We start from the raw sequence: 23,785 nt of genomic DNA on the forward strand, positions 1-23,785 counted from the left end.
AGTAATGATGGACTGTCGTTTCTCTTTGCTTATTTAAGCTATTCTTGCCATAATATGGACTTGGTCTTTTACCAAATAGGGCTATCTTCTGTATACCCAAATTAACTTTTAAGAAGGCATACCTCTTAATTGAAATGCATTCTTGGTGACTACCTCATGAAGCTGGTTGAGAGAATGCCAAGAGTGTGCAAAGGTGTCATCAAAGCAAAGGGTGGCTATTTGAAGAATCTCAAATATAAAATATATTTTGATTTGTTTAACACTTTTTTGGTTACTACATGATTCCATATGTGTTATTTCATAGTTTTGATGTCTTCACTATTATTCTACAATGTAGAAAATAGTAAAAATAAAGAAAAACCCTTGAATGAGTAGGTGTTCTAAAACTTTTGACCGGTAGTGTCATACATACATACATACATACATACATAAATACATACATACATATACTCCGGACTCCGACATTGCTCGTCCTAATGTTTCTTTATATCTTAATTCCATTCTTTTACTTTTAGATGTGGGCTCTCAGATTTACAATGCATTTTCCCTCTTCAACTCTTCACTCAGGGTCAAACACAGTTCAATATTTCAAAAGATCACTTATCAATAATTCACAGCTCCTGATTGGCCGCTTCCTTTCAACTATAAAAAATGAAGGGGCCCTTATTTGAACCTTGAGGAACGCCTAATGGTGATGCTCTCAAAGATATAAAAGGACAAAGAAGTAAATTTCGCATGTGATTTTTTGACAGCAGGGTGACATTAGGCCTAAATAGGGTGAGATTTAATGCCATCGTCTGCAGTGGAGAAGACACAGAGTCGTTAGGCGATGTTCATTGTTCTCCACGGAGAGGGTCTAACATGCTTAATGAGACAGGGTCCAATGATCCACTATGGCTTTTCATATGGGGCTGATGCTTTTTTGTGACACTCCGTAATGAGAATCAAGGCCACTTGAGTGCAGGCCGGTGAACCACACACTCAACTCACTCTTCACATCTGCTCCTCTTCTTCAAATGCTCAACATCCCAGTGCAGTGCCTTATTAGCCTGGTTCATCTACCACATTTGTGACTTTGTTTGTGACTGATTCATTACCCATCATGAGAGAAGAGAGGAGTTGCCTTTACCTGAGTAAACTGCCAGGCGAGCTTCATGCGCTTGGCTGTGGCGTAGCTGCATTCCAGGAGCCGCGGCCGACTGTTCACATCCACCAGGCACTTGTTGTCGTCGTCATCGATGGTGGGGCTCAGGACCCCCAGGTGTAGCTGCTGTGTGTTCGTGTAGTATACGTTCTAGAGAAGGAACGGACAAGTACCAGATGATTGTCAAGCAAACAGAACGATTAGGAACAAGGAACAGAAATACCATGCATCTGACTGGATGCACTGAAGGCAAGCATCAAGGAGGTAATTGGGTGGAATGATGTTTGTCTATCGCAAACAAGACATTTAGAAAATCAATTAAAGCAATAGAGCCTTTAAGCTGTGATTCAGTACACTGAAAGTGTACAGCAGATGGGGGACACAGTGATATTAGTGGTTATTAAACATGAGTCTGTCTATAGATTGACATTCCATTCCAACAGAATGCTTAATTGTGTTGCCTCTCCATACAGAGCTGGTGACAGAATATCATTAGTCTGAATCCCTGTGAAGAGAAGAGTCAGTCATTCCTTACCTGCCAGGTCCTTTGATAGGTCCTAATGGTGTGTATTGCAATAAAGATACAGCTTGCAGTGTTTACACACCTTATCATAAACATTGTCATTCAAAACAGCAAATAGTATAAGGGAAATCGTAACAAAAATACATACATTAAATGATGGACATTCTTCTAATAAAAATAGTTGTTCCACTTTGATATTTGGTATTTATTAGGATCCCCAATAGCCTCTGCAAAAGCAGCAGCTACTCTTACTGGGGTCCACATGAAACATGACATAATACATAGTACAGAACATTATTATTCAAGGACTGAACTACATAAATGTAAAACGTCACACATAGCCTACACATTTAAAATCAGTTTTTCACAATTCCTGATATTTAATCTTAGTAAAAATTCCCTGTATTAGGTCAGTTAGAATCACCACTTTATTTTAAGAATGTGTAATGTCAGAATAATAGTAGAGAGAATTATTTATTTCAGCTTTTATTTCTTTCATCACATTCCCAGTGGGTCAGAAGTTTACATACACTCAATTCGTTTTTGGTAGCATTGCCTTTAAATTGTTTAACTTGGGTCAAACGTTTCGGGTAGCCTTCCACAAGCTTCCCACAATAAGTTGGGTGAATTTTGGCCCATTTCTCCTGACAGAGCTGGTGTAACTGAGTCAGGTTTGTAGGCCTCCTTGCTCGCACACACTTTTTCAGTTCTGCCTACAAATGTCTATAGGGCTTTGTGATGACCACTCCAATACCTTGACTTTGTGGTCCTTAAGCCACAACTTTGGAAGTATGCTTGGGGTCATTGTCCATTTGGAAGACCCATTTGCAACCAAGCTTTAACTTCCTGACTGATGTCTTGAGATGTTGCTTCAATATATCCACATAATTTTCCTTCCTCATGATGCCATCTATTATGTGAAGTGCCCCAGTCCCTCCTGCAGCAAAGCACCCCCACAGCATGATGCTGCCACCCCCGTGCTTCACGGTTGGGATGGTGTTCTTTGGCTTGCAAGCCTTCCCCTTTTTCTTCTAAAGATAATGATGGTCATTATGGCCAAACAGTTCTATTTTTGTTTAATCAGACCAGAGGACATTTCTCCAAAAAGTATGATCTTTGTCCCCATGTGCAGTTGCAAACCATAGTCGTGCTTTTTTATGGCGGTTTTGGAGCAGTGGCTTCTTCCTTGCTGAGCGGCCTTTCAGGTTATGTCGATTTAGGACTTGTTTTACTGTGGATATAGATACTTTTGTACTTGTTTCCTCCAGCATCTTCACAAGGTCCTTGCTGTTGTTCTGGGATTGATATGCACTTTTCGCACCAAAGTACGTTTATCTCTAGGAGACAGAACGCGTCTCCTTCCTGAGCGGTATGACGGGTGCGTGGTCCCATGGTGTTTATACTTGCGTACTATTGTTTGTACAGATGAACGTGGTACCTTCAGGCATTTTGGAAATTGCTCCCAAGGATTAACCAGACTTGTGGAGGTCTACAATTGCTTTTCTGAGGTCATGGCTGATTTATTTTGATTTTCCCATGATGTCAAGCAAATAGGCACTGAGTTTGAAGGTAGGCCTTGAAATACATCCACAGGTATACCTCCAATTGACTCAAATTATGACAATTAGCCTATCAGAAGCTTCTAAAGCCATGACATCATCTGGAATTTTCCAAGCTGTTTAAAGGCAGTCAACTTAGTGTATGTAAACTTCTGACCCACTGGAATTGTGATACAGTGAATTATAAGTGAAATAATCTGTCTGTAAACAATTGTTGGAAAAATTACTTGTGTCATGCACAAAGTAGATGTCCTAACCGACTTGCCAAAACTATAGTTTGTTAACAAGAAATGTGTGGAGTGGTTGAAAAACAAGTTTTAATGACTCCAACCTAAGTGTATGTAAACTTCCGACTTCAACTGTATATGTGCGATATGTGCTTCTTTGTTCTGGACCAACTGCAATTTACCTATGTCCCTATTTGTCGCACATGACCACACAGCTGGGCAGTAGTCCAGGTGCAACAAAACTAGGAGCAACGCCCTATCATGAACAGACCTCTTCCCATTTTAGCAACCATTAAGTGTATATGTTTGGACCATGACTGTTTGCTATCTAGGGTTACACCCAGCAGTTTAGTCTCCTCAACTTGCTCCATCGCCATATTATTCAATAATAGATATAAATTAGGTTTAGTGTTGAGCGAGGGATTTGTCCCCAAAATTATGATTTTAGTTTTTGAGATATTTAGCACCAGCCTATTGCTAGTTACCCATTATACAATTGACTGGCGCTCTTCGTTAAGGGTTTCAGTTATTTATTTTACTGTTGCAGCCAAAGTGTATATTGTTGAGTCGTCAGCGAACAGAAAACAATAATGGCCTTAGCCAGCTGCACACCACACTCAACTGAATTTTCATGAGGCTTCCATTAACGAAAACCCTCTGTTGTATTAGATAGGTAACTCTCTGAAGTTTTCAGCAATAGGTTATGATCAATTACATCAAAAGCAGCACTGAAGTCTAACAGAACAGCTCCCACAATCTTCTTCCTATCAATTTCTTTCAGCCAATCATCAGTCATTTGTGTCAGTGCCGAGCATGTTGAGTGCCCTTCCCTATAAGCATGCTGAAAGTCTGTTCATTTGTTTTCTGTGAAATAACTTTGTATTTGATCAAAGACAATTCTTTCCAAAAGTTTGCTAAGCACTTGTAACAGGATGACGGTCAGCTGTTTGAACCATTAAAGGGTGCTCTGCAATTCTTGGGTAGCGGAATGACCTTTGCCTCCCTCCATGTCTGAAGGGCTTAAATTGAAGATGTGGCAAACAGGAGTCCCAATGTATTGCGCTACCAACCTCAGCCATTTACCATCCAGGTTGTCGGTACCAGGTGGTTTGTCCTTATTTATAGATAGCAAAAAAACTTCACCTGTTCAACACCCGCTTTGTGGAACTCAAAACCAAAGTGCTTGTCTTTCATTTTTTGGTCCATTATGCATGAATATGAAGGCAAAGCATTTGTTGTTTGCATGTCATGCCTAAATTTGTTAATTTTGTCAACAAAAAAGTTAGTGGTTGGCAATATCAAAGGGTTTGTTATGAACAAGCCATCTGCCTCAATGAAGGATGGAGTCGAGTTTGCTTTTTTACCTAGAATTTCATTTAAAGTACTCCAGAGCTTTTTACAATTTTAAATTTAATTGTTTATTTATTTCACCTTTATTTAACCAGGTAAGCCAGTTGAGAACAAGTTCTCATTTACAACTGCGACCTGGCCAAGATAAAGCAAAGCAGTGCGATAAAAACAACACAGAGTTACATATGGAATAAACAAAACGTACAGTCAATAACACAATAGAAAATCTATATACAGTGTGTGCAAATGTAGTAAGATATGGAGGTAAGGCAATAAATAGGCCATAGAGCAAAATAATTACAATTTAGTATTAACACTGGAGTGATAGATATGCAGAAGATGATGTGCAAATAGAGATACTGGGGTGCAAATGAGCAAAATAAATAACAATATCGGGATGAGGTAGTTGGGAGGGATAATTACAGATGGGCTGTGTACAGGTGCAGTGATCGGTAAGCTGCTCTGACAACTGATGCTTAAAGTTAGTGAGGGAGATAAGTCTCCAGCTTCAGAGATTTTTGCAGTTCGTTCCAGTCATTTGCAGCAGAGAACTGGAAGGAATGGCGGCCAAAGGAGGTGTTGGCTTTGGGGATGACCAGTGAGATATACCTGCTGGAACGCATACTACGGGTCGGTGTTGCTATGGTGACCGATGAGCTAAGATAAGGCGGGGATTTGCCTAGAAGTGATTTATAGATGACCTGGAGCCAGTGGGTTTGGCGACGAATATGTAGTGAGGGCCAGCCAACGAGAGCGTACAGGTCACAATGGTGGGTAGTATATGGGGTTTTGGTGACAAAACGGATGGCACTGTGATAGACTACATCCAATTTGCTGAGTAGAGTGTTGGAAGCTATTTTGTAAATGACATCACCGAAGTCAAGGATCGGTAGGATAGTCAGTTTTACGAGGGCATGTTTAGCAGCATGAGTGAAGGAGGCTTTGTTGCGAAATAGGAAACCTATTCCGGATGTAACTTTGGATTGGAGATGCTTAATGTGAGTCTGGAAGGAGAGTTTACGGTCTAACCAGACACATAGGTATTTGTAGTTGACCACATATTCAATGTCAGACCCGCCGAGAGTAGTGATTCTAGTCGGGCGGGCGGGTGCAAGTAGCGTTCGATTGAAGAGCATGCATTTAGTTTTACTAGCGTTTAAGAGCAGTTGGAGGCCACGGAAGGAGTGTTGTATGGCATTGAAGCTCGTTTGGAGGTTTGTTAACACAGTGTCCAATGAAGGGCCAGATGTATACAAAATAGTGTCATCTGCGTAGAGGTGGATCTGAGAGTCACCAGCAGCAAGAGCGTCATCATTGATATACACAGAGAATAGAGTCGGCCCGAGAATTGAACCCTGTGGCACCCCCATAGAGACTGCCCGAGGTCCAAACAACAGGCCCTCCGATTTGACACATTGAACTCTATATGAGAAGTAGTTGGTGAACCAGGCGAGGCAGTCATTTCAGAAACCAAGGCTATTTAGTCTGCCAATAAGAATGCGGTGATTGACAGAGTCAAAAGCCTTGGCCAGGTCGATGAAGACGGCTGCACAGTGCTGTCTTTTATCGATCGCGGTTATTATATCGTTTAGGACCTTGAGCGTGGCTGAGGTGCACCCATGACCAGCTCGGAAACCAGATTGCATAGCGGAGAAGGTACGGTGGGATTCGAAATGGTCGGTGATCTGTTTGTTAACTTGGCTTTCAAATACTTTCGAAAGGAAGGGCAGGATGGATATAGGTCTGTAACAGTTTGGATCTAGAGTGTCACCCCCTTTGAAGAGGGGGATGACCGCGGCAGCTTTCCAATCTCTGGGGATCTCAGATGATACGAAAGAGAGGTTGAACAGGCTAGTAATAGGGGTTGCGACAATTTCTGCGGCTAATTTTAGAAAGAAAGGGTCCAGATTGTCTAGCCCTGCGGATTTGTAGAGGTCCAGATTTTGCAGCTCTTTCAGGACATCAGCTATCTGAATTTGGGTGAAGGAGAAGCGGGTGGGGCATGGGCAAGTTGCAGCGGAGGGTGCAGAGCTGGTGGCCGGGGTAGGGGTAGCCAGGTGGAAAGCATGGCCAGCCGTAGCAAAATGCTTATTGAAATTCTCCATTATTGTAGATTTATCGGTGGTGACAGTGTTTCCTAGCCTCAGTGCAGTGGGTAGCTGGGAGGAGGTGCTCTTATTCTCCATGGACTTTACAGTGTCCAAAAACTTTTTGGAGTTAGTGCTACAGGATGCACATTTCTGTTTGAAAAAGCTAGCCTTTGCTTTCCTAACTGCTTGTGTATATTGGTTCCTGACTTCCCTGAAAAGTTGCATATCGCGGGGGCTGTTCGATGCTAATGCAGTACGCCACAGGATATTTTTGTGCTGGTCAAGGGCAGTGAAGTCTGGGGTGAACCAGGGGCTATACAGTGAGGGAAAAAAGTATTTGATCCTCTGCTGATTTTGTACGTTTGCCCACTGACAAAGAAATGATCAGTCTATAAATGTAATGGTAGGTTTATTTGAACAGTGAGAGACAGAATAACAACAAAAAAATCCAGAAAAATTGTCTGGAATTTTTTTTCAATAAATTGATTTGCATTTTAAATGAGGGAAATAAGTATTTGACCCCTCTGCAAAACATGACTTAGTACTTGGTGGCAAAACCCTTGTTGGCAATCACAGAGGTCAGACGTTTCTTGTAGTTGGCCACCAGGTTTGCACACATTCCAGGAGGGATTTTGTCCCATTCCTCTTTGCAGATCTTCTCCAAGTCATTAAGTCATTATGCAATAAAATGCAAATTAATTACTTAAAAATCATACAATGTGATTTTCTGGATTTTTGTTTTAGATTCAGTCTCTCACAGTTGAAGTGTACCTATGATAAAAATTACAGACCTCTACATGCTTTGTAAGTAGGAAAACCTGCAAAATCGGCAGTGTATCAAATACTTGTTCTCCCCACTGTATGAGGGTGCCCATGTTTACGGATTTAGGGTTGTACCTGGTAGGTTCCTTGATATTTGTGTGAGATTGAGGGCATCTAGTTTAGGTTGTAGGACGGCCGGGGTGTTAAGCATATCCCAGTTTAAGTCACCAAGCAGTACGAACTCTGAGGATAGATGTGGGGCAAGCAATTCACATATCGTGTCCAGGGCACAACTGGGGGCTGAGGGGGGTCTGTAGCAAGTGGCAACAGTGAGAGACTTATTTCTGGAAAGGTGGATTTTTAGAAGTAAAAGCTCAAACTGTTTGGGCACAGACCTGGATAGTATGATAGAGCTCTGCAGGCTCTCTCTTCAGTATATTGCAACTCCGACCCTTTGGCAGTTGTATCTAGACGGAAAATGTTGTAGTTCGGCATGGACATTTCTGAATTTTTGGTGGCCTTCCTAAGCCAGGATTCAGACACTGCTAGAATATCAAGGTTGGCAGAGTGTGCTAACGCAGTGAATAACTCAAACTTGGGGAGGAGGCTTCTGACATTAACATGCAAGAAACCAAGGCTTTTACGGTTACAGAAGTCAACAAATGATAGCGCCTGGGGAGTAGGAGTGATACTGGGGGCTACAGGGCCTGGGTTAACCTCTACATCACCAGAGGAACAGAGGAGGAATAGAATAAGGATACGGCTAAAGGCTTTAAGAACTGATCTTCTAGTGCGTTGAGTACATAGAATAAAAGGGGCAGATTTCCGGGCATTGTAGAATAGATTCAGGGCATTATGTCCCGTGTAGCTCAGTTGGTAGAGCATGGCGCTTGCAACGCCTGGGTTGTGGGTTCGATTCCCACGGGGGGCCAGTATGAAAATGAATGCACTCACTAACTGTAAGTTGCTCTGGATAAGAGCGTCTGCTAAATGACTAAATGATATAAAATGTAGAGCTACTACTGCATGATAAAAGGAATAATCTAAGTGTGTTTCAGAGATGGCCAGAATATGAATGTTTTCTGACGTTAATAAGTTGTCAATTTCATTAACCTTGTTTCTCAGGCTACGTATGTTAATATGGGCTATTTTCTGTCATTTTCTGGGTTGCTTGTTTGTTTTTAGTGCTATTCTGAGGCTGATCCGAGGTAGACATGTCAGTGACATTTACATTTGAGTCAATGGTACTGAGTGGGCTGCCCACAGTGGGCTTCTTCCCAAGGCAGACAGTTTTGGAATTCAATTCTATGTGCATATGATTATTGCAGATAATACCCTCGGAGCTACCAGTTAAAGGAACATAAATTAGGTTACTTACATTCACTGCACTTCTATTTCTCTGGGATATAATACGATTTCCATGTCCTCTGTTGCTTATTATCACAGGGAGGACTGGAGTGCTACCAAACCCAGGCTGTCAGTATCTTAAGCAGTTCACTATGTTGATGGAGATAATCCTGAACCCCTGCAGTTAGGGTGCATCCCATCTCTTTTAAAGAGTGTTGGTTGCTCCCACAGCAAGTCAAAATTGGCACAAAAAGGAGACATTCCTGTCTTTGCAGAGTTTCTTCAGGAACTCGTTTGGGCAGCAAGGCCACTGTAACGTTCCAAACCCCTTCTATGGCATGGCAGTGGGCCAGAGATGATTGTTCTTTTCCCTGTGCAAACAAGGGTCTTCAAGAGAATGTTGTAGTCTTTCTTCAGTTCCTCAGATTGCTAAAAGCGAATGTCGTTAAGTCCAACATGCGTGATAATGGTGCCAATATTAGAGTAGTTGGCTAGAACTGTGGGCAGGAGGGAGTTGATGTCTTGGACATGGGCGACTGGGTGACAGTGGACCTTGGTCGGCACACAGGCCTTAGGCAGGCCAAAATCTCTCACAATCAAGCTGCCCACGACAATGGTGGTCGTGCTTCGACTCATGCCAGCCTGACTCACCGCACATGTACCAGTAGCAGCGGATGGCTGAGCTGTGGAGGATGGTGCTGTTGGTGTACTCCCAGGATCAGAGCTGACTTCCATGGCCGGTATGTCCGCCTCCAGCGGGGCAAAGCTGTTTAATAGCTGGATCTGTTCTTCTAGGACAGCTACATTCAGCCGCGTGCCGATTTTTTCTTGAGCGGATGATCGGGGGGGCCGGAACATAATTACAAATAATTTGTAGACTGCAAATTGTCCGCAACAAGCCCAAACATAGATAACGTTTGACTAAAACATTTTAAACCTTGCTTACATTTGTATACGATCACGTGTCTCTCTATTATGTGTGAGAATACTTGGGAACAGATTTCTTACATTAAAATCACTTGGAGTTGATTTCCTGGTGTTTTCACAGTCTTTTATGTCACAATTTATTATTATTATTATTATTATTATTAAAACTTGCGGTCCCAGCTGAAAAAGCTAACCGCATTGTGGAATCCTTAGCTATCAGAACTTCAACTTTGATTAAAAAACTATATAAACATTTTACGTAAAAACAACAAACCAAGTGTAGGTCAGACTCACAGACTTCCGTGATACGCAATAGGTGTCCCTAATGCCATCCAATTACATGGTAGTTCCATGGGTACAGTGAAATGACAGTGTAGGTACATTAAGTGTTGCTACATAGCACACACCTGTTATTCCTGTAGACTCGCTTGTGGCATGCACTTATTTAAGGATTTACAAATACATTCTTAAATTGTGATAACTGATTTACAAATACATTCTTAAATTGTGATAACTGAGTGAGAGGAGGTTCATTGTAGACCATGACAGTGTCCATCTCTCTTACACAGCCAGCCACATAAAAACGCTAACCGATAAGAGGAATCTAGTTGAGTGCTTATTTACAGGGGCTTAAATGTAATGGGACATCTTAATAGCTGGGGTTTGGCAGAACCAACTGTTCTAACAGTGGAGAGGAGGTGGTAGGACAGAAACAACCAACTGTTCTAACAGTGGAGAGGAGGTGGTAGGACAGAAACAACCAACTGTTCTAACAGTGGAGAGGAGGTGGTAGGACAGAAACAACCAACTGTTCTAACAGTGGAGAGGAGGTGGTAGGACAGAAACAACCAACTGTTCTAACAGTGGAGAGGAGGTGGTAGGACAGAAACAACCAACTGTTCTAACAGTGGAGAGGAGGTGGTAGGACAGAAACAACCAACTGTTCTAACAGTGGAGAGGAGGTGGTAGGACAGAAACAACCAACTGTTCTAACAGTGGAGAGGTGGTGGTAGGACAGAAACAACAGCTGTTCTGGTTAGCGTTTCTCGTCATGAATCTTGTTCTGGAGGCAGCTCTGCAGAGTGGTCACAAGGTGGCACAGCCACAAAGTCATAAAATCTGATTTTAAACCTAACCACACTGCTAACCCTGATGCCTAACCCTAACCTTAAATTAAGCACATTTTAGTTTTCATTAATTTTTTACAATATAGCCAATTTTGACTTTGCAGCTGGACTATCTAAAGGGAAATCGCTCAGTTCTGCCTCCAGGATTCATGACAAACATCAACCTGCGAAGAAAAGAGCCATGTTGTTTCCATACGTGATGAAAAGGTTCCCTTTCAGTAAGTCAACTTCTGTACAACATACTATGGGGAGTCGCACTTTCGCGACTTCGGTTGAAGGATCTACAATCACGCCTGACAAGGCCAATGAAATCCGAGCCTTGCTGGAACCCCCGCCTTCCACAGGTGATAAGCGTGAGGCTCGGGTTAATTCCTTCAATTATTCCGCTCTTCACCTCGGTGTGAACAGGAACTGTTCAGCTACTAAAACAAACAATTGGAATAAGAGACTGTCTCATGTTGCGCCAACTAAGCTGTCCGTTAGTGGTAAAGCGTGCTCACCACCTGGACATTGTGTCCTGAAGTTTGTATAATTCTCATAAATTATTCTTCGAAATTGCTTGGCCTGGCTATAGCAACAAGTAAGATGGCTAATGCAACTGAAACGACAAAGGCTAACAAGCCGGGTTCTCGACCATGCCCAATGAATTAGAAGATACTCACGTTGCTGTCTTGTATTACATTTTTACATTTTAGTCATTTAGCAGACGCTCTTATCCAGAGCAACTTACAGTTAGTGAGTGCATACATTTTCATACTGTATGTCTCGGGTCTGTGCATGCTCAGGCTGCCCTCGCTCGAATCAGTTTGTGTGTAAGACTAGGGGACGGCTGGCACTGTTCCCCTACTAGTCCGCAGCGCAGGTTCTCTTGACAATTGTGTAACATTCTTTAGGGGTCTTGGTGTTTCTGATAGTGACTTCCTCTCTCGGGTGCCCGTACTTCAGCTGGGTCTGAGTTGCGGGACGCGGAGATGGATTGGGTCGTTGGTCGGGCCGAATATCTCCCGGCTCCTGTGCGCTCTGTTGAAGGTTACGCGAGGCTACTCGAAGAGAGGCCGACCAGGTTCTGTGGGTATTATTTATTTATATTATCCCCCCACTGCCTGTGTCTGCCTTGGTTAAGACCCGCTTGCCTCTCTTCCCAGAAGGGTCCGGATCCCACCTCTGTGATCTGGTTCTACGTGGACTTTCAAGACCAGGCTAGCTGGGTTTGTTTCATGATTACAAATCATGGTGTGATTGTGGTAACGTACAGGAACTCAAGTCCTTTTGTTCTCCCGATCTGGAATACCTCACCATCAAATGCCAACACATTACTTCCTGAGATAATTTCTTCGGTCATCGTCACTGCAGTATATATTCCCCCCAAGCAGACACGGCGACGGCTCTCAAGGAACTACACTGGACTACGTACAAACTGGAAACTGCATATCCTGAGGCCGCATTTATATAGCTGGGGACATTAATAAAGGAGATCGGAGGAAAATTCTACCGAAACTCTATCAACACATCCCGAAAATCGGTCTTCTCACAAAATTGTCTGTAGCGGTTTGCACTACACACTAATATGACTCCCCTGTGGAAAGGTGAGACTCTCACAAACACGTACATGTTGGTTGTTTTGCTCTAGGATGCCCACAGGCCTCACAAGACTCGTCTGAAGGTCCCCTGGTACCAGTGGAATAAATTAATGGAAGTCTGTATGGAGACTGTTTAGTGGCAAAACTAAGCGGTTAAATACGTTTTAAAAAAAGTATATATTGTTTCCTGATCTTTCTTATATCTCTCAGATATAGGACAGACACTTCAGAACAAACTTCCTTTAGATGTTTTTGGGGGACTATCTGTTGTTCCATGTAGTGAATCTGTTATTCAATGCGTTTTGTATGGGCTAATAGCAGTAAGGCCAAAAATAAGTTATCAAATAATGGGGGGGATGGGTTATACGTCAAGGGGTCTTAAAATTAAAAATATTCTTAAAACTATTCCATATAGCTTAGTAGAACCCCCCACGCCCCCATATTTGCAGGCCAGCTGGCTGGATTGTTTACGGACATATTCAATCTCTCCATATCCAAGACTATTGTCCCCACTTGCTTCAAGATGTCACCATTGTTCCTGTACCCAAGAAAGCAAAGGTAACTGAACTAAATGACTAATCGACCTGTAGCACTCACTTCTGTCATCATGAAGTACTTTGAGAGGCTAGTTAAGGACCATATCACCTCCACATTCGCATACTGCCCTAACAGATCCATGGACAACGCAATCGCCATTGCACTGCACACTGCCCTATCCCACCTGGACAACAGACATACAGTGGGGAGAACAAGTACTTGATACACTGCCGATTTTGCAGGTTTTCCTACATACAAAGCATGTAGAGGTCTGTAATTTTTATCATAGGTACACTTCAACTGTGAGAGAAGGAATACTCCATGTTCACCCATGACCACATGGCCATGCACGTCTCCAACTCAGTCATCAAGTTTGCTGACGACACAACAGTGGTAGGCCTAATTACATTTACATTTACGTCATTTAGCAGACGCTCTTATCCAGAGCGACTTACAAATTGGTGCATTCACCTTATAGCCAGTGGGATAACCTCTTTACAATGTTTTTTAGTTTTTGTTTAGTTTTTGGGGGGTGGGGTGGGGTAAGGGGGGGTTTAGAAGGATTACTTTATCCTATCCCAGGTGTTCCTTAAAGAGGTGGGGTTTCAAATGTCTCCGGAAGGTGGTGAGTGACTCCGCTGTCCTGGCGTCGTGAGGGAGCTTGTTCCACCATTGGGGTGCCAGAGCAGCGAACAATTTTGACTGGGCTGAGAGGGAACTGTGCTTCAGCAGAGGTAGGGGAGCCAGCAGGCCAGAGGTGGATGAACGCAATGCCCTCGTTTGGGTGTAGGGACTGATCAGAGCCTGAAGGTACGGAGGTGCCGTTCCCCTCACTGCTCCGTAGGCAAGCACCATGGTCTTGTAGCAGATGCGAGCTTCAACTGGAAGCCAGTGTAGTGTGCGGAGGAGCGGGGTGACGTGAGAGAACTTGGGAAGGTTGAACACCAGACGGGCTGCGGCATTCTGGATGAGTTGTAGGGGTTTAATGGCACAGGCAGGGAGCCCAGCCAACAGCGAGTTGCAGTAATTCAGACGGGAGATGACAAGTGCCTGGATTAGGACCTGTGCCGCTTCCTGTGTAAGGCAGGGTCGTACTCTCGAATGTTGTAGAGCATGAACCTACAGGATCGGGTCACCGCCTTGATGTTAGCGGAGAACGACAGGGTGTTGTCCAGGGTCACGCCAAGGCTCTTCGCACTCTGGGAGGAGGACACAACGGAGTTGTCAACCGTGATGGCGAGATCATGGAACGGGCAGTCCTTCCCCGGGAGGAAGAGCAGCTCCGTCTTGCCAAGGTTCAGCTTGAGGTGGTGATCCGTCATCCATACTGATATGTCTGCCAGACATGCAGAGATGCGATTCGCCACCTGGTTATCAGAAGGGGGAAAGGAGAAGATTAGTTGTGTGTCGTCTGCGTAGCAATGATAGGAGAGGCCATGTGAGGATATGACAGAGCCAAGTGACTTGGTGTATAGCGAGAATAGGAGAGGGCCTAGAACTGAGCCCTGGGGGACACCAGTGGTGAGAGCACGTGGTGCGGAGACAGCTTCTCGCCACGCCACTTGGTAGGAGCGACCGGTCAGGTAAGACGCAATCCAAGAGTGAGCCGCGCCGGAGATGCCCAGCTCGGAGAGGGTGGAGAGGAGGATCTGATGGTTCACAGTATCAAAGGCAGCAGACAGGTCTAGAAGGACAAGAGCAGAGGAGAGAGAGTTAGCTTTAGCAGTGCGGAGAGCCTCCGTGACACAGAGAAGAGCAGTCTCAGTTGAATGACCATTCTTGAAACCTGACTGGTTTGGATCAAGAAGGTCATTCTGAGAGAGATAGCAAGAGAGTTGGCTAAAGACGGCACGCTCAATAGTTTTGGAGAGAAAAGAAAGAAGGGATACTGGTCTGTAGTTGTTGACATCAGAGGGATCGAGTGTTGGTTTTTTGAGAAGGGGTGCAACTCTCGCTCTCTTGAAGACGGAAGGGACATAGCCAGCGGTCAAGGATGAGTTGATCAGCGAGGTGAGGTAAGGGAGAAGGTCACCGGAGATGGTCTGGAGAAGAGAGGAGGGGATAGGGTCAAGCGGGCAGGTTGTTGGGCGGCCGGCCGTCACAAGTTGCAAGATTTTATCTGGAGAGAGAGGGGAGAAAGAAGTCAACGTATAGGGTAGGGCAGTGTGAGCAGGACCAGCAGTGTCATTTGACTTAACAAACGAGGATCGGATGTCGTCAACCTTCTTTTCAAAATGGTTGACGAAGTCATCCACAGAGAGGGAGGAGGGGGGAGGGGGAGGAGGATTCAGCAGGGAGGAGAAGGTGGCAAAGAGCTTCCTAGGGTTAGAGGCAGATGCTTGGAATTTAGAGTGGTAGAAAGTGGCCTTAGCAGCAGAAACAGATGAAGAAAATGTAGAGAGGAGGGAGTGAAAAGATGCAAGGTCCGCAGGGAGTCTAGTTTTCCTCCATTTCCGCTCGGCTGCTCGGAGCCCTGTTCTGTGAGCTCGCAATGAGTCATAAAGCCACGGAGCTGGAGGGGAGGACCGAGCCGGCAGGGAGGATAGGGGACATAGAGAGTCAAAGGATGCAGAAAGGGAGGAGAGGAGGGTTGAGGAGGCAGAATCAGGAGATTGGAGGGAGAAGGATTGAGCAGAGGGAAGAGATGATAGGATGGAAGAGGAGAGAGTAGCGGGAGAGAGAGAGCGAAGGTTGCGACGGTTCATTACCATCTGAGTAGGGGCAGAGTGAGTAGTGTTGGAGGACAGCGAGAGAGAAAAGGATACAAAGTAGTGGTCGGAGACATGGAGGGGAGTTGCAGTGAGATTAGTAGAAGAACAGCATCTAGTAAAGATGAGGTCAAGCGTATTGCCTGCCTTGTGAGTAGGGGGGGATGGTGAGAGGGTGAGGTCAAAAGAGGAGAGGAGTGGAAAGAAGGAGGCAGAGAGAAATGAGTCAAAGGTAGACGTAGGGAGGTTGAAGTCCCCCAGAACTGTGAGGGGTGAGCCATCCTCAGGAAAGGAACTTATCAAGGCGTCAAGCTCATTGATGAACTCTCCAAGGGAACCTGGAGGGCGATAGATGACAAGGATATTAAGCTTAAATGGGCTAGTGACTGTGACAGCATGGAATTCAAATGAGGAGATAGACAGATGGGTCAGGGGAAAAATAGATTATGTCCATTTGGGAGAGATGAGGTCATTTAACACTGATCACTTTAATAATGTTTACATACTGTTTCACGCACTTTATACAGTATGTATATACTGTATTCTAGTCAGGCCTCATCCTATATAACTCATTAAAAAAAAAATCTGGATTATGTGTGTATTGTTTTTTAAAAATTATTGCTAGGTATTACTGCACTGTTGGGAGCTAGAAACACAAGCATTTCACTGCACCTGGGATAACATTTGCAAATCTGTATACGTGACCAATAAACTTTGATTTGATTCAGCTAACAAGAGCTGCATAGCGTGCTAGCCAGGTTAGCGAACTTGCCGAGGCGAGCTATTCTGGCTTCCTAACAGTGGAATTGCTTGGGTAGCTCTTGTTTAGCACGGATCTGAGCGACCGGTGAGCCTCTCCACTAAAATATTACTGTGACGTCAGTGGCTCCACGTTTGGTTGCGGCCAAACGGGGTGCTACGTCAGCCATTGCTGGAGCCCCCTGTGTCCATTAGGGGACGGGCTTCATCCAGGCTATACAGTCTCACGGAAACACAACTTAGTTTGGAAGCTTGTCCATGTTTAAAGTCCCCTCTCTTACAGCGCGTTTCATGGTGTTCAAGGGGTATATCAATCAGTGGCGGTCAGTGCCGTTTATGATGAGGGAGGATGATATTTTTTTCTCATTGAGCATGGCCTTATTTCTATTACAGCATATTGAATGACTGTGATTCATATTCCATTCACCCAGTTCAATGTAATATCGATAGGTTTAGGCTACTACATGATACTCAAATTTTCCCTATACAACCTAGCCTATGAATGAAAGTTTACAACGTAGGTGCACACAGGTCGAGAGACAAATTTGAGGTGACAGACAGTGACAGCTGCATTTGCTAGCTAAGTAAGTGAAACTGAAAAAAAATGAAACTCTTGCTTTTCCATTTTTAAAGAAATGAATTTGTTGGAAATTGTTTAACTATTGTCTTTCTCTCTCTTTGAGTCAATTACTCACCACATTTTATGCACTGCAGTGCTAACTAGCTGTAGCTTATGCTTTCAGTACTAGATTCATTCACTGATCCTTTGATTGGGTGGACAACATGTCAGTTCATGCTGCAAGAGCTCTGATAGATTGGAGGACGTCCTCCGGAAGTTGACATAACTACTGTGTAAGTCTATGGAAAGGGGTGAGAACCAAGAGCCTCCTAGGTTTTGTATTGAAGTCAATGTACCAAGAGGAGGACGGAATCTAGCTGTCCTCCGGCTACACCATGGTGCTACCCTACAGAGTGCTGTTGAGGCTACTGTAGACCTTCATTGCAAAACAGTGTGTTTTAATAAATTATTTGGTGAAATGTGAATATATTTAGCATAGTTTTATCTAAAAAGGATAACTTTTTTTATGTTTTGCAATTTTTATTTTTATGAAATTCACTGAGGAGGATGGTCCTTCCCTTCCTCCTCTGAGGAGCCTTCACTGATCTCAATCTCTCCAGGGTGAGAGTAATAAATTGGGTGATTCGCTCTCTGTCCACAAGGAGGCACTCCTCCCCATAGGTGGCTCATTACTGGGATTCAGTGCTGATTCCTGCCTGTAGCTCACTAGTCCCTATAAGGTGCTTGGTGATACAGGTTATGGGTTCTATAGGCGATTGGTTTCATTCCTGGGCATTAGATTAATTTACGAATCGCCCCTGTCTGTTACCACAGAAGGCGTCTGTGATTCAGAGCTGTCCGTCCCTCTTCCAGCTGGGTTACAAGGTGCTATGGCACCGGTACCTATGACTGGTGGGTATGATAATCTCATGATAGTGGTTTTCCCCTGGGTCTATTTTTAATGCGTGTGGTCCAGCGCTGGGTGCCAGACGGTTACCGGGACACAGGCTCGTTGTGACAGAAGTACCCCCAAGGGGCACTGCCAATTGGGGTACGTCACTGATTGCTGGAGCCCCCAAACCCAGAGTGGACCGGGCTTCAGGCAAACCTTCACGCATAAACACAGCTGTGTCAATCCAAAGTTCCACAGTGTTCACGGGTGTCAAAAGGGTTGCGTCTCCCACATGTGGATGCAATGAAAAGTTTATCTTCTCCACATTGACACGTGGTGGTCGAGAGTGGTGGAAAGGGAAAAATAAGCAATCTCTTCCAGTCCACAAGGTGGGGTCCCGCCCATTCAGATGGCACTTGACAGGAGGCTTGCAGTCTGCTCCAACAGATGGCGACCATGCACAATATTGCTCTGCATCATGTGAACAGTCGGGGGTACAGGCTACAATTTGCTGCAGCTTCATCTATAGATAATTTTCTAATACAAATGTTGTGAAATGATAAAGGTAAAACATAGTAAACATGATTGATACTTTGTAATTCAGATGCATGCCTGAATAGTGAATGTAGTCAATGCAGTGTGTAACTGTTCTTTAGTGTGTGTATGAATATAATTTTTAAGAAAGTGTCTGAGTCACGCCACCAATATGATAGGGTGTAAAGAGGCTACACCTAGAGAAGTGCACTTAGCCTTTGTAAGGAAAATATGTGTGGTACTTGGCCCTTGTAAGGAAACTATGCATGGCACTTGGACTTGGACTTTGGAAGATGGTGGTGACGTGACATCGAAAGATGTTAACCATGTACATATAAGTGAGTAATTGTGTAGGATGTATAACCATAACTATGCACTTGTGTCTGTATAAAAGGAGAGCTCGTAGCCAAAGCAAACAGATGTTCCATGGAGCAGCTCGGCTTTGTTGCGCTATAATAAAGTCTATCCTTGAATTCACAAGCTCCGGTTTCTTGAGAGATATTTTTGAGTGAACTATTATTGAATTAAATATTTCTATGACATAAATGGCGAGCTTGCCAGGAGTTGAGAACAGGGACCAGAGACGGTGAACACCTGCGGCTGTGAAACGGCTTGGACGGACCATACAAACGGCCGCTTAAAAAAGGTAAGCCAAGTTCTTACTTATATAGTATAAAGTTTGTGTGGTTCGATCCGGGGCCCAGCCTCAGCTGCAGTACACCAAGTAGGTCTCTCCAAATGTATTTGAACTTAAAATGCATGCTAAATGATAAAGGGATAAAAAGCCCCGAGGGTTGCAATACGTAGAAAATAGTTTAAGTAAGAGTAGATCTGCTCGGTCCGAGCGGGTGGGTGGTTTGCTTGGGTCGGTAGGGTTCATTCATTTGTGGTCGGGTTGGGTGTGTTATCTGTCTCGGTTGAATTGGTCATTTGGTCAGTATGATCACATCCGTTTGGTTCATTCGATTGGTTTGTCTGACTCGTTTTGTACTCATCGGTGCCACTCGGTTGATTCGTCTGAGGCATTTGTTCTAATTGGTCTGATTCATTTGTTCGTCCAACTGGTCATTCTGTCTGACTCATTGTGATTCATTCAGGTGTGATTGGGTTGGATGTTTCATCTGTCTCATTCAGGTTGCTCATCTGGTCAGTCCGGTCAATTTGTTGGGTCGATCACTCAATTCGTGCATTCAATAATAATCTAAGTCACTTGGTGGGTCATCTGAGACATCTGTTCGGTTCGGTCGGTGCATTTGATTCATCCTGCTGATCGCTCTGTCTGGGTCACTTCGGCACGGGCGGCTGTCCATCTGCTTGGGCGATCAGAAAATAAATAGGTAGAAGTCCTACAGTGTTACCGCTCTAGGCGTGTTAAGGAAGTGAATCGCTTAGAGGACTGCATAGGTGGGCAAAAACCCTGTATAATACCGCTTTTTCCGTGTTGAGGAAGTGAATCAGAAAAAGGGCTGAATTTACAGGTCGCTTAGGAAAGCGTATGGAAGTGTAGCATTGATAGGGCTGCATGGATAGACAAAAATCCTGTATAATACCTTTTTTCCTGTGTTGAGGAAGTGAATCAGGAAAGGGGGCTAAAATTGACAGGTCGCTTAGGAAAGCATATGGAAGTGTAGCATTGATAGGGCTGCATGGGTAGACAACAAATCCTGTATAAAACCGTTTTTCTTGTGTCCACACAAAAGAAAGTGGACATCAGGAAAGATAAGAGAAAAAACAAACATATATTTATGATAACTAGATATTCAGTGGTTGGGAAATAGGAGAAATATGCAAGGGGAAGATTCATGAGGTGTTCCACACAAAAGAAAAGTGAACATCGGGAGATATAAGAAATAACCAAACACACGTTTATGATAAATAAGTTCTGGCTAAAATAATCAGAGACATGAACAGATTAACAATAAGAGAAAAAGCAAGTACCAATATAAAAAGGAATTAGGTAACAAATAATAGGACAAATATTAAAATAGATCCCCCCCCCCAAAAAAATAAAAATAACATTCTAATAATAATAATAATAAATAAATAAAAAACAAGGGTTGAACTTGGGACTGGCATTGGGGAGTTCAAAAATACAGGCCATAAATATGAATAAAACGGCGATAGAAATCCTGAGTGCTAGGTATCCCCTATACAAGGGAGAAATAACAAAAACATCAAAAAAATGGGAACAACGCACCAGGAAGATGGGCACCAAATGGCCAGAGAGAGGAACATTTGACGTCACGGTGTGTGAGGAAATGGAAACACTAATAAAAAACTATAAAACAAAAGATACAGGAAAGAAGAGGATGGCCAAATAGAGGGAGAAGGACTGCTAAAGAACATACAAGAAGCCAGAAACATGTTGAGAGAAGATTACGAGAAAACAAACAAAAAAGTGGATTGGTCTATGGGACCTCCACCATACACCGGTGGACAATATCCACAGGTGTCCGGAGTAGTATCAATTAAAGGAGAAATAGAAATGGAAGAAGAAATAACTCCTTTTACATCTTCCCGAAGGAGAGAAAAGGACCCAAAAGAAGCAGGAAGAATCAAACAAAGGGCAGAAACAAAGCCAAACAGATTGGACTGCTATGGAGAGCTGAGGGAGGCCTTGGGAAGAATGAAGATGATAAAATAAGGTGATGGGGAATCTCCGGATGAAGATATGACAAATATTGAAGCAACAAAACAAACTAATAGGAAGAGAAATAGACAAAATGACAAGAAAATTGAGGAAAAAGGAAGAAAGGGAGAGAGAGCAGAGCTGGGTTAGACAATAGACGGACAGGGAACTAGAGGAGGAGGAAGAAGGAGCAGCGGCTGAAATATGGGGATCCTGCAACCAAGAAGTAAGGGAGGAAAGAGTGCGGAATAGGAGAACACTGAAAAAACCTGAAAAATATGAGGGGCAGTATCCAATCTTAATAAAAGGTACCCAGGCACATTATGTTCCATGGGGATCGCAAGACCTGGAAGGGTTGGTTGCCCGTCTGCCAGATTTGCATGATGGGGCAGGAAAATGGATAAGGACCTTTGAGGAACAAACCATGGGGAAACTGCTGGCTGTGGGGGATCTGAAGGCACTGTTGGCAAGGGTGGTAGGAAAGGCAAAAATGGAGGATATACTGGGGAACAGTGACCTGAGGAGAGAAGTGAGTGACCCGCAAGGAGACGGGATGGACTTTGATTCACACCGCCCTGAAGTCTGGCGAGCACTGAGACTGGAATATCCGGCGAGAATTGACCCCAAGTCACTGAAAGGGGGGGCACTGGGGGAAACGGAGAATCCAGCTGCCTACCTACACAAACAGATTAAACGATAGAGACTGGAAACAGAACGAGACCCAGAAGGGGACCCAGTAATGACTACCCTATTCCGAAACTCAGTAATAGAGGCCATGCCCCAACCAGTGAAAAGCAGGCTGGAGGATGTGTTAGAACTAACCTCAAAGTCACACAAAGAATTCTGTGACCATGTGATACATGCAGTAGAAAAACACAGAAAGGATGAACAGAGACTCATGGAACAGGGGAGAGACATTCAAAGAAAGCTGACTCAACTCCAGCTGGAAGAACTGACAAATAGAGGAAAGTACAGTAAATCCAGCTGAAAGAATTCCTTTGGAGTTTGAGGGACAGGCACATGACTGTGTAGCAGACTCCTTGACGTTTACTCGACTAAGACCAGACCTAGAGTCAACCCCGTTGTCTAATGTGGGGGAAGAGTATATAGAATAATATTTTGTGGATGGGTCCTGTTATAAAGATCATATGGGAAATCATGCAGGCTATGCAGTAGTACAAAAACAAGGAAAGGAGTTTAAAGAAGTGATAGCAGAATACTGTCCACAGCCATGTTCAACCCAGTTAGCCGAACTAAAAGCACTCACCGCGGCTTGCATACTAGGAAAACGAAAGACAGTTAACATTTATACTGATTCAGCATATGCACATGGGGTATGTCATTTATTTGGGGAAGTCTGGAAACAACGAGGGTTTAGGAAAAGTGATGGTACACCCATACAACACCACGAGCAGATTGTAGAATTAATGACGGCGTTAATGTACCCCACAAAATTGGTGATAGTAAAATGTCAGGCGCATAAGAAAGGAAATTGATTTATAATCAAATGAAACAATGCAGCTGATGAAGCTGCCAAGAAGGCATCTAAATGCACCATCCCAGTGTTAATGGCACCAATGGTCATTATTGAATCTATACCACAACCAGATAATATAATTAGGATGCAGGAAAGGGCAGGACCTTACGAACAGACTATGTGGCACCAAAGAGGGGCCACCAAAGATGCGACAGGACTATGGAGGTCTCATGAAGGAACCATAGTAGCAACCATTGTGTTGCTTAATCTACTGATAACTGATGCGCATGGTTTTGACCATTGCGCAAGGGGGGATGTGATAAGGAAAATAGAAAAACAGGGATACTGGTCACCATATCTACAGGCAATGATAGATGAGGCATTAACAAAATGTAAGGTGTGTGCACAAAACAATGTACGAAAAGGAATAACTACGCCTATAGGGCACATATCGGTTCCAGAAGGACAATTTCGACACTTAATCATGGACTATGTAGATATGATAAAAAAGGTGAATGGCAAAAGATACATGGTAGTGATCATAGACAGATTTAGCAGATGTGTAGAGGCGGTACCATCAGCAGATCTAGGATCAGGGACAGTAATCAAATTTCTAACCAGAGAAGTAATACCCAGATTTGGAATACCAACAGAAATTAGCTCAGACAATGGATCAACATTTATTCAGAAAACAGTGAAGCAAGTATTACAGCAGCTAAAGATTAAGCAAAGACTGGGGTGTGTGTATCACCCGCAGTCGCAAGGAATGGTTGAGAGAATAAACGGAACCCTCAAGGCTAAACTGAATCAAATCTGTACCAGTGCAAAGCTCAATTGGGTGGATGCAGTACCACTAGCTTTGATGAGCTATCGCATGCAAACTAACAAAAATACACATCTAACCCCGCATGAAATGCTTACGGGTCGACCCATGCCAGTACCAGTTCTGAGAAGGCCCTACAAAGGACCCTCATTGGAACAATTAGAGATGGAGCTTAAAGCATATGTAAGACAACTAACTGCTATACATAAAGTGAGAACCGGAACCTGGACC

At 43.8% G+C, this 23,785-nt stretch overlaps 1 protein-coding gene across 2 annotated transcripts in view; it reads right to left on the bottom strand.

Moving 5' to 3' along the window:
• Positions 1-23,785, bottom strand: part of LOC121532333 (polypeptide N-acetylgalactosaminyltransferase 18) — a 149,918-nt gene that overhangs the window by 32,735 nt on the left and 93,398 nt on the right. For both annotated transcript variants that reach the window (XM_041838228.1, XM_041838229.2), the window contains exon 10: positions 1,130-1,294. In XM_041838228.1, coding sequence (XP_041694162.1) covers positions 1,130-1,294 — 165 coding nt within the window. The remainder of the gene's footprint in view (positions 1-1,129; positions 1,295-23,785) is intronic.

The sequence above is a fragment of the Coregonus clupeaformis genome, chromosome 6 (genome assembly GCF_020615455.1).
Source record: "Coregonus clupeaformis isolate EN_2021a chromosome 6, ASM2061545v1, whole genome shotgun sequence".
Classification (NCBI taxonomy): domain Eukaryota; kingdom Metazoa; phylum Chordata; class Actinopteri; order Salmoniformes; family Salmonidae; genus Coregonus; species Coregonus clupeaformis.